Source organism: Triturus cristatus, chromosome 5_1, assembly GCF_964204655.1.
Source record: "Triturus cristatus chromosome 5_1, aTriCri1.1, whole genome shotgun sequence".
NCBI lineage: Eukaryota > Metazoa > Chordata > Amphibia > Caudata > Salamandridae > Triturus > Triturus cristatus.
This window is the reverse complement of record NC_140587.1, coordinates 213,914,117-213,926,485: the sequence shown is the minus strand read 5'-3', so window position 1 is coordinate 213,926,485 and position 12,369 is coordinate 213,914,117. Positions and strand designations below refer to the sequence as shown.

Here is a 12,369-nt window from a genome sequence, read left to right as displayed (position 1 = left end):
TGATGTCACTGACCATGTCATGAGTGATGTAATATGTGACGTCATCAGCAGTGCATTGCGGGCGCGCGAGTTATAGTTAGCTGAACTAACTATAACGGGGGAATTTCAATGGTTTTGTACAAGTGAAAAATCCAGCTAACTATAACACCCCTGAAACCTATGGTTTTTTCAGTGAATATATATATATATATACATACATATACACACTCCATTCTACAACGCTAGACTCTGACACTCTCCTTCACTGTACTGTACTACACTACACTCCAATCAATGACACTCCACGCTGTGCTTTGAAACAGTTTTATTAAAAAGTAAAACCCATTCCAATACAATGAAAAAAACAAAGGTTAAAGATAATTTATAGTTTGAAGTTCCTCAGGTATTCCTTCCATACAAACCCAACTTAAAATACACAAACATTAAAAATTGTAAAGTTATAATTATAACTTCAATTTATAATTTACGCACCACCTTCAAATTACTGAAAGTTGCGCACTTCTGAACTGTCTTGTCACCTGAATTGCCACACTACATTAAGTATTATTCACTGTTTATTCCATTTCTTACTACATCACGTATATCCTGTGAAATCATAACATTCATAACAACACTTATAACTTCTCAAATGATATCATTTGTCACAACACAGTGCATAGTAGAGTGTCAAGTTATAGTAAGTGTTGTCTGGTTAGCAAGCTGAAAAGACTGTGTAATGAGGTCCACTACTTATAATAATTTGAAGATGGTGGATAAATTGTAAATGAAAGTTATATTTTTAACTTAGGAATTTTAAAAGTTTGTGTAGTTTAAACTTGATTTCCATAAACAAGCTTTAACCTTTGGCTTTTTCCTTATATATCTATATGTATGAGTGTATATATATGTGTGTGTGTGTGTGTGTGTATGTATATGTGTGTGTATATATATGTGTATATATATATGTGTGTGTGTGTGTGTGTTTGTGTGTGTGTGTGTGTATATGTATGTACTTTGACTTCAGTTTAACTATTTGAAAATGTTGGTCTGTGACACAATCCTATTTGTTTGTTTATAAAGGAGGACTTTCCTTAACATCTGAACGAAAAGAAGATCACTTCCATTTCCTTGTTTTCACTGACGTGTTTGGAAACAGAACCTATGGGGTTGTAGCACAGTACTATAGACTTGTTCAGGTAAGGGTTATACGTTTTTCATATCTCCCAAATGATCTTGTTATTACATACACTTGTTGCATGTATATCTAAATATCTAAATAATATAGGATTTCTGTAAACTGGAGGTTTCGTACATTCTTGTTTTGATATATATATATATATATATATATATATTCAATACATACATGTAACTCTGTAATCTGGGCCTATATTGCTATTTGGGAGGTGTGGTGATCTATACAAACCACAAGACCGAAGGGTGAGTGATTTAGAAATGTCACCTGAGCCCCAAGATGGCAGTAAAGGGCCATATTACACCTGATACTTGTGTATTTTTTATATTACGTGATTTATTCATTGAAATGTATACTCCTTATAAAGACTTGGAGCATTTGAATGTCTTCATTTTAGTATTCTATGCCCGATACTGCAGATATGTTTCAGTGCTTTGAGAAAATGCAGCCATTTGTATTATTGCAGATTACATTTTTTTTTTTTTTTTTTTTTTTTTTTTTATTGGAAACCGTTATTACACGATAAAATACAGACAACAGTCAACTAAAATATTAACAAACGATGACGAAACACTTCTGAAAAAAGGTCTTAACTTTTGTCCCAAGAGTCAAGGGGATGTGGTGGATGTGAAAATAGATTTGTTCAAATTTATTAGGAAAATGAAAATCAAGAAACACTTCATGTTTACGAATGAAATGAATAAAAAAGATACTATTGATCAGCAACTACATCCTCTGAGTGCGGTAACTATTCAAGATATCATTGATACTAGGCTACTTTTGTCACTAACAGATTGTGAAGATGAAATTACAACTGCAGATATTGTCATGCGTGATCTGAATGTGATAAGTGATGTATGAGTGGAGAGTGGCCTAAGAGAAAAATCTAAATGGGTACCAACCTTACAGAGTGGGAATAGTATAGACATTTTCCACAAACTTGTTAGCAGTGATCTAGACAGATTTGATTTAAAGAAACGCACACCACGTCTAAGGAATGACAACCTGACATATGGGGAGAGACAAGCATTACATAAGTTAAGAACTGATGACAACATTATTATAAAGGAGGCGGACAAAGGGGGCAACATTGTCATTATGTCCAACCTAGACTATGAGAAACAAATTCTCTCCCAATTGGGAGACTTGGAGTGCTATGAACACCTTTCCATCAATCCAATTTGGAAATTGACAGAACATATTAATAGACATCTAAAGCAATGGTATGGCATGGGTATTCTAGATCATGATGAGTATAGCTATCTACAGGTTAATAAACCAAGATACCCGTGCCTGTATACACTGCCAAAAATACATAAAAACCTTCCCTTCCCTCAGAGTAGACCTATCATTTCAGGGATAGAGGGCCCCACCGAAAGAATGTCAGAATATGTCGACATTTTCTTGAAACCACTGGCATGCAACTTCCCATCATATATACGGGATACGAAACACATTTTGGGACTCTTATCGGACATTACATGGGGACCAGAAATGATACTAGTGACACTAGATGTCACGGCCCTCTACACCAGTATCAAAAGAGAATGTGGATTGAAAGCGATCAAAAAAATCTTAAGCACCAGATCTGCAAGCACATGGGAACACACAGAGATGTTGATTACCATGATAGAACTTATCCTTGACAACAATGTTTTTTTGTTTAAGGATAAATGGTATCGTCAAAAACAGGGAGTTGCCATGGGCTCCAGATTCTCTCCTTCATACGCCAATCTGTTCATGGGATGGTTTGAGGAGGAGTGGATCTGGGGCCAACATGGATCGGAATGGACAGAGTTTATTCTCTTTTGGGGCAGATATATCTATGACTGCCTGATGATCTGGACAGGAGATGAAGAAACACTGATGAAATTTGTTGAACACCTCAACAACAATACATGGAATATCAGATTCACACACGAGCATAGCAAGGTGAAAGTAACATTCCTTGACATAGAATTGTATGTAGGAAACAATCAGATTAATAGCAGATTGTATCGCAAAGATACAGCGTGCAATGCAATATTACATGCCACCAGCGCGCACCCTAGGCACCAGATCAATGCGATACCCTATGGAGAATTTGTCAGAGCCAGACGCAACTGCAGTCTGGACGCTGAATTTACAAAATGTACTGAAGAAATGACTGAACGTTTTAAATCTAGGGGTTATAACACCAACATTCTAAAAAAAGCTAAATCTAGGATCAGGAAGATTAAAAGAGAAACGACCCTCAGGGATATTACCAACAGAAAGACAGATGACAACAAAGTAAGATTTATTACAAACTACAACGACATTTCGGATGTGCTAGTTAAAAGTCTCAACAGACACTGGCATATCCTTAAAAAAGACGATACCATGACAGGGGTTATTGGCAACAAACCAGAAATCACCTATAAAAAAGGGAACTCCCTTAGAGGTCTCCTTAGCCCCAGCTATCCAATAGCCACTACTGGTAAAAACTGGTTAACTACACATATGGAGGGCTTCCATAGATGTGGACACTGCTCAGCGTGCAAATGGGCTTACAACAAGAAATTGGAATTCATGGGTCCTAACGAGAAATGTTACAAGATTAGGACGAATATCAATTGCAACACAAATTTTGTTGTATATATTATTGAGTGCAGGTGCAACAAAAAATATGTGGGCAGCACGATACGCCCCCTACGTGTCAGGATAGGGGAACACATGAGGGCAGTGAAACAGGGTGATCAAAGATACCCCATTGCGACACACATCCTGGAATGCCACTCGCAGGGAGTACACAGGGACTTTACATTCTATGGTATAGAGCAAACCATGAGAAACCCTAGAGGGGGTAACAGAGAACTCATGCTTCGTAGAAATGAAGCTTCCTGGATACTGAAATTGCGTACAACTGAGTTAGGGATCAATGTTGATGATGAAATGCATTACTTTCTTGGTAAATGAAGTCAAATACTATATACGGTCATATTATTGTATCATCTCCTGAGATGAATGGACAGTGTTTAAATACATAGATGTTGTTCTTTTGAAAACATTTGGTTGTTGTATAAATACGGTTGTATTGAAGAGACTATGAGAATTCTGCGAAGTATATGTTTCATGATGTCACTCACCCATTCACCAAAAATCACCATTGATTATATGTGGTAAGCCACTATAAATTTTATACACATCACGGTATGTACAGTCTTTGAGTCTAGGAAATTCCTTGGATACTTGACAAACAATTTATCAGAATACTACAGGTACGCTTTATCTTCTTTAATTTTAATAGTTTCAGATTTCTATTCGGTTATACAGATATGTGTACATGTGGCCCTATACTTACGCTTTTATAATATACACTCAGTAACTGCCTACACAGTGCAGTCTTGATTTCTGTTCACTCTGGGCCCTTCATAAAGTTTTCTTTTCCTTCACTATCTTGGGCATGTCCTGACCCAAGATGGCTGCCAAACTTACAAATCAATATGTGCTTAAAATACGCTCGTAATAAATATACAATTACAATTAGATACTCTTAGTTTGGTCCTTCCTGTTACGACGCGAACGCATAATGCAATATATTCTACCGATTTAACAAATCGGTTACTAATGTGATAACGTCACTCGCACTCATATCGGGATTTGAATGTTGAAAAACATGATTTTACCGCGTCTTATTTATTTGTATAGTACTAACATAGAATATGGAGAGATATTCACCCATTCCATACTACCTAGACATAACCTTCTTAAATATGGCGCCTGTGGTTTTCGGTCGTATGCTTTTCGCACCTGACCGACTTCCGGTCACGTGACCTCCTACTCGTGCATATACTTGCCGAGTAAACGTACACCTACAACTCTGATTTGGAGCCAGACGCGGTTGGGGGAAGACACACTTCGTATACCCAGAGGTAAGAGGAGAACGAATAACGGGGCACGCGTTGTCATTTTACCATAACCTTTTACTCTTTACCAAGAGTAAATACGTTTACAGATTACAAGCTAGATAGTGAGGACACAAGGATATTTATTTGTTTCTAACGGTGATTCTTTCTGACTGAGCATAGATAACTTTGGAATGAAGCGATTAAGTATTTTATTTTTCTTGTGTTCCCTCTTTAAGAACAAATGATTGCATGGGCAGACCGAGAATATACTCGTGTATGCTGAGACCATATTTTTATTTACGTTAATAGCAAGTGATATTATGGGCAGACCAGCATCATACTGTCTGCATGTTAAGATCATACTCTACATCTCTCGGGTTTTTAAGACTAGATGTTCTAATATTGAACATAGACGATACGTAACGGGTCACACTAATATATGCATAGCTCACCTCGTGATTGCCGCAGAAGTGAAATTTCTGACAGACAGACCAGTTCTGTTGCCCGTTGGCAATACTGAGACAATCTATCTCTTTGTTTTAGACGGGGTGCTCAAATTCCGAGCACAGCTGAGATTGGAAAGCGTCTCACCCTGAAGAAATTCTTTAACCTCCCCCTACCTCGCCGTATGATTGTATGACCTGGAATTATCGTCATACTGGACGTATGTATATGAATATGGACAATAATTCGTCCACTACTCCAGCATTTTACGAAATTGTCCTTTTATATAGTTACTAATAGCGACAATGTTTCTTATCTTGATTACATTTATTACAGATTTTGCATATAAAACAGTGTTCAGGTCAGTTGTTTTATTTGCCTCACCTGCTCCTTCCATTTGGCACACGTTCTATTTCTATTCATAGTACTTTCTTTACGATAATAGCCAGCGTACATATTGTGTTTTCTGACTTAATGGACTGTTCATACCGCATGCGATACCTGATTAAATTTTGACTGGAATGAAGTTCCAGCATATATATGATTGTCTCACATATGTCACTCACACGCAAGTTCTGTAGAAGTTCTGACAATCACCAACGGATATGATAAGGCTAGTACTCACCTTACCTCACGGTGTTTGATAGTACACTATAGCCTTGTGATACCACCTATGGATAAATCTACCCATAGTACTTACACCTACCCTGGGAGCACATTTGTTTACGTTGTTTACAAATGTTTGCATCTTGTAATAACATATAAACTAATGTGAATTACCATATCAATTTGTACCTAGCCGTGAACAAGTCGCATGTAAAAAACTACTAAAGGCGACGAAACACGTGTTGGCTTGGGAACCACTTTGAAGACTGTGAAATACATTCTGAGAAAAAGAATATTAAATCGAAGAAACTTAAAAGAAAGAGACGAAGATCCACTTGTGTTACTTGTTTATGTACATTCTAACTGTTATGACCTTGATTTTTACGTGTGCTTGGGTACCCTCATCTTGATTCTATGTGGTCTGACCGCAGTTTTTAGGGAGGCTGGTGGTTCTCCCCTACCCTCGAGCACCGTCACTGATTTAAGAATTTTACAGATACCAGGTGTACTCACCATATGCGCCTATTATCTATTACTAATACCACTGTGCGAAATGTTAACAAAATACAGACAAGGGCCTACAACCACCAAGGCCGGCCGCTATAGAGCCCGAGGGCCCGCAATGTGACGCCACACATTCAAATGAATCAGAGGCAAAGCTCCCGGCAGTTCGGAAGCCCATATAACAGGCCGTGGCCATAGGCCAGGAGCAATCGGAAAAAACAGTTTCATTTTCTATTAAATACAAAACACACTCAAGGCAATGAGAGTCCGAAATAGCAGCGTGCTCTTCCCAGGACGGGGAACAACATACAGTGTCCAAAGCAGTTCTTGTCTGGAAGCGGTAGTAGAGGGCAACGGGAAGACAAAACATGGAACACACCTCACACAATCCCGCAGAATGTGTGGCTAGGGGGACAAAGCAATATCGACCTCTAATGGCAGAGGCGGGGTGCAGATACGTCCACGATATAAATTCCATGGACCCCATACCTTAGTCCATTTCCCTGGCTTGCCTCTCGCCACATACACCGTCTTTTCCCTAAACATACACCAGTCCACATTCTCCTTCCATACCTCGATCGTGGGCGGCCTCGGGGAGCCCCATAGCTGTGCAATGTTACGCTTAGCCACCATGTACCCCAGAGTCACCCACTGCGTCTGTGCCGCATTATAATCATTCGGTTCCCAGACATTCAACAAACACCTCCTAGCCTCTGGCAACAGAGCGACGTGCGTGACCTCCTCCATTACGGTGTGGATACCATTCCAGAATCGCACAACCTCCGAACACTCCCATAAGATATGAAGAAAGGTACCCGGCAGGCCACATCCACGCTTACACAGTCCATCCATCGAGTAACCCATACGCAGCAAACCGGGTCCCGTGACATACACTCTAAGAAGGATCTTCAGCTGTACGAATCGTAAGCGGGCCGGGATCGCCACCTCTTTCGGGGAGGCCACCGCCGATACCCAGTCCTCATCGTCCAGTTCCAAGCCATCGCCCATCCATGCCTCCCTCAGACGGAGCAGCAAGTCCGCGCGATCATTAATGAGTTTCTTATAAATCAGAGAAATAGTGCTGTCGGGCACGTAGCCATCCAACACTCTATCCTCCAGTAGGGAATACTCGGGGATAGCAGCAACGTCCGGAAAAACCGAACACAGCGCATGGTAGACTTGCGCATACCGGAAGTACACTCTATCGTTTAATTTAAATTCAGTTTTAAGCATTTCAAACGTTTTGAAGGACCCCTTCGCCCAAAGATCACCCACCTTACATATACCAATCATATCCCATTTCTCAAAGCCTTTCGATCTCCAAAAACAACCCAGTCGCCCGGAGGCATACAACGGCGTCGCCCGAGTCAAGTGATCCCTCCACCCCATTGCAGCATTCGCCGCGTGCCACACACGTACCGCAACCTGCGTGGGTCCTGTCAACCGCGTGTCCGGGGTCACCGAGTACAGCGCCCTATTATAATCCCCACCCGGGAGCAGAAATGTATCCATCTCGAAGGCCGGATTCAAGGCAGGACCGTATATCCCGTGGTTCACCGCCGCCAACTGAGACGCCCAATAGTATCGTTTAATATCGGGGAGGGCGACCCCCCCCATCGTACCAAGGAAGCGTCAACTTGGCGAGAGCAATCCGCGGCCGCCCGTCCCAAAACAGTTGGCGCTGAAGACCCTCCACCTCCCGGAAATAACGGGCCGGCACGACATCTAGAGTATTTTGCAAAGCATACAAGAAGTGAGGTAGCGACATCATTTTAAACAATGCCGCCCGTCCAAGCGGCGAGAGCGGAAGTCGTCGCCACCTCGCGATCTCGGTCTTTAATCGCTGGAGGGTGTTATGGCTGTCTTTTTGCCAGCTCTCTGGAGAAGGAGAATGATGGAGAGTGACTCCAGCCTATCACCCCCATAGCATAGGGATTAGGCCGATAAACAGGGACCTTGTCTTACAGATATAAGGGCATTTTCGTGCCATTTCTCTTAGAGTAAGGCTTATGAATTTAAGTGAGGGGTTAGATATATAAGTATTAGTCATGATTTACTCATTTGCTAACATACCGATCTGTTTCTCATGGAGCTATGCATATTATGGGCTCCGTAGGCCTTAAGCGAGACAGACTCCATTTTGCTTTCTGCCTGGTAGCTCGAGAAGGCTTTCTAGGTTAAAAGTGATGTTTTAGTTTTAAGCTGTTGTTCGCTTGGAGAGAACCGGTTCAGGCTGACCCTTATCGAAGGAATGTATTTTTCTCCACTCCGAAGACACAACTTCAGGCTGGCCAGCTGGGAAAGTGTCCTTGGTACGGGGAGGTACAAGAATTTGGTGGGCGGCAGGTTACTGGCCGTGAATTTCCATGAAGGAACGGGCTTTTGATATTAGCAAAGGTGTTAGTCTTTCAGTCAGTCAGTCCGTAGGCGGCATCTAGCCGTTAGCATCTCTGCCATTATTCATTTTCATGGTGGACAAGTCGCCATCTTTGAAGTCGGAGAAAGATTTAAGACCGAAACTCTCTGAAGATAGACTGAACGAGAAGTGGCGCGGAGCGCACTAACCCAGAGAGAGAGAGAGACGGTAGCTAATTAACAGCAAGGTTCCGAGGTCCTGAGGGAGAGCAGACGAGTTTGAGCCTATCAGTGCAGACGTGTACTTGTGACGGCTGAGGGTGACTGCAAGGCGAGCCAGGACCCAGAGACGAGACAGGAGCCTAGATGACTGCCGAGTCCCGATTTCCCATTAACCAGGTGAAGTCCGACCGATTCTTATAGTGCGTGCACCCTAATCTTTCTCTTTTATTTCTTGTGCAAATGTAATGCTGCATAGTAATGTGATTTATGTTTATGGTTAATAAATGCCCTAATTCATATAGAATTATCGTGTACCTGGTTCTTGTGTCCAATCTTGGTAAATGATGCTCCTAGTTGAGCACTGTTTAGACGAACGGATGAGAAATCCCGATCAGACGAATAGTTATCAAATAAAGAGGGAGTGAGTGGACCTTTGATGTCGTAAGCACGGAGTACACTATATAATCTGAATCCATATCCAAAGTTATTATTTTAGTTTTATCCTAAGTAGATTGCTAAGATATCATCCTAATAATGTTTCATAGGAATGTGGTCGTCGTTGATATGCGGCGTTAATGAGAGCGCTGGGGAGGATTACCAGCGTGTAGGGCTGCCGGATTGCAGCCCGTGTGTAAATGAGAGCGGCGGGAGGGATACCGCCGTGTAAGTTTCGCAGGATCGCGAACGATTTGGAAAAGGGAGCATTGGGTTCTGCAGGCCCGTGTGTAGACACGCCGGATTGCGTGTCAGATCTGCCCTAGGGTAGAACGGTCTGGGTCAGGGCGACCGCGAGGCCAACTGATGTGAATAAGATATTGTAGAAAATCCATATATGTATATTGTCATTCCCCATTCTTAGGTGCGACCTGTATATTCATCTTTATATCTACCCATTGTAAATACGATCTAAGAAGGGAAGGTGAGTACGTTTTGGCTGGGTCACAGGGGCCCCTGGGGGCTGATCCCATCTAAACAGAAAATCCAGCCATTACAGAGGGGAGGGAGAAGGTTTCGCTCATAGCGGACCGCGGGATCCAGAGAGATAAAGATTCCCAAATATTTTAACCCCAGTGTAGCAATCTGGATGGGGCAATCCCGTGGCAGGGGGGGGGGCCTCGCCCGAGAGGGCGTAAACACAGGACTTGGCCCAGTTGATGACCAGACCAGAGTTGCGACCAAAGGAATTCAGTACGTCCACCAATACAATTAGCGACTGTCGGGGAGAGATGAGATACAGAAGGATATCATCCGCGTAAAGGGAGACACGGTCTTCAAACTCCGGCGTCCATCTAATGCCTCGCAGCGACGGCTCCCAACGCAACCAGGCAGCGAGAGGCTCCAAAGAAAGTGCAAAGAGAAGGGGTGACAACGGACATCCCTGCCGCGTACCTCTCCCCAGTGCGAAGGGAGCCGACACCCTACCATTCACCACCACCTGAGCCAGTGGGTCAGCATATAGTAATTTTACCCAACCAATAAACTCAGGGCCGAACCCAAATTTCGCCAACACGGCCCAAATATACGGCCACTCCAAGGTGTCAAACGCCATAGTAGCATCTAAAGATGCCAAGATGGCCGGCTAACATATAAACTCCGCTCTAGCAAGCACGCCGTGCAACCGCCTCAAATTCAGAGCGGTATTCCGATGAGGTATGAAACCGGACTGATCCTGATGAATCAAGTCGCCCACGACCCGAACCAGTCAATTAGCCAGTACCTTAGCCAGAATTTTGGGTTCTGCGTTCAACAGCGAAATGGGCCTATAGGAGGCGCAGCGATCTCGCGGCTTCCCCTCTTTGTGTATCACAACTATGTTGGCGAGGCGTTGGTCAGGGGGGAGGAAGCCTGCCGCACGTGCCACGAAAAACATATCCCGAAGATACGGTGCTATCGTATCGGGACGCAACTTATATAGTTCGATGGGAAGACCATTAGGACCCACAGCCTTACCCGATGCGATCGAGCGAATGGCCAGGGCGATCTCATCTGACAACAACTTCGCCTCCATCAACACTGCATCAGCCTCCGATAGGGTTGGCAATGCAATGTCTCTAAGTAACAGATGAGAGTCCTCCTCCGAACGCACAGAAACCGGAGAGTATACCCCGCGGAAATAATCCGCGAAGCAGTCAACAATCTCCACCGGGTCAGTCACACGCACTCCATCCATTCTCTCCACAACGGGCACCACCCTGCTCGCTCTCTCCTTCTTATCCAACCAAGCAATCAACTTTCCGGCCTTATCCCCCACATCATACAGTCGTCCTTGCTGCTCTCTACTCATCCCTTTAGCGGCTTCCGTGACTAGCGCTCTATAATCTGATTGTTTGAGGCTGAAAACGTGCAATTTCTCATCAGTAACTCCCCGCTCCAAGTCCTCCTCCATTGCAGCTATTTCAGTTTCCAGGCGAACCACCTCTGCTCTCTCGCACCTCTTAGCATGGGAGATAAGGGACAAGGCCTGCCCCCTGATCACCACTTTATAAGCCTCCCATAGGGAGACGGCCGACGACACCGACCCCACATTATCATTGAAGTAGTGACCAGTGGATTTGACCAGTTCCGCGCGGATCTTAGGGTTACGTATATACCAGGGGCTAATGGGTGCCACTCTCCCCTCTGCCCCAGGGACAACCTTCAATTGCAACCATATAGGGGAATGGTCAAATACCTCGGGCCAAATGACGCACCTCCCCAATCATACCAGCTTGGATCGCCGGCATAAGCATGTAATCAAGTCTCGAGAGACTCCCATGGGCCCCCGAGTGAAAGGTATATTGCGCCTGTCCCGGGTGCATCAATCTCCAGCAATCTACAAGTCCCAAAGTGTCCAAAAAGCCACCCAACCAGGCCCGAGCCCTAGGGAGATCCCTGGGGGGGTGACGGTCCTCCAGCCCGGAGACAACAGCGTTAAAGTCACCCCCCAACACCAGAACCCCCCCATGGAGTCCCAGGACCAAACGCCCCAAATCAGCAAATGTAGCCGTCTGTAACCCCGGAGGCCCATACACAGCAACGAGCGAAACAGTCCTACCCTCCCATCTCCCCACCAGTGCCACATAGCGCCCCCTATCATCGTGGAGCACCTCGTCCACCTCCAAGGGGAGAGAGGCCCTAACCAAAATGCCCACTCCCCTAGAGCCAGAAGTGAAACTAGAGTGCGCGGCAAGGCGATAGCCCCTCCTATTTAGGGCATGG

At 43.9% G+C, this 12,369-nt stretch overlaps 1 protein-coding gene across 2 annotated transcripts in view; it reads left to right on the top strand.

Annotated features, from left to right (window-relative positions):
* Positions 1–12,369, top strand: part of DENND3 (DENN domain containing 3) — a 757,020-nt gene that overhangs the window by 229,815 nt on the left and 514,836 nt on the right. For both annotated transcript variants that reach the window (XM_085604830.1, XM_085604832.1), the window contains exon 3: positions 1,060–1,175. In XM_085604830.1, the coding sequence (XP_085460956.1) occupies positions 1,060–1,175 (116 nt within the window). The remainder of the gene's footprint in view (positions 1–1,059; positions 1,176–12,369) is intronic.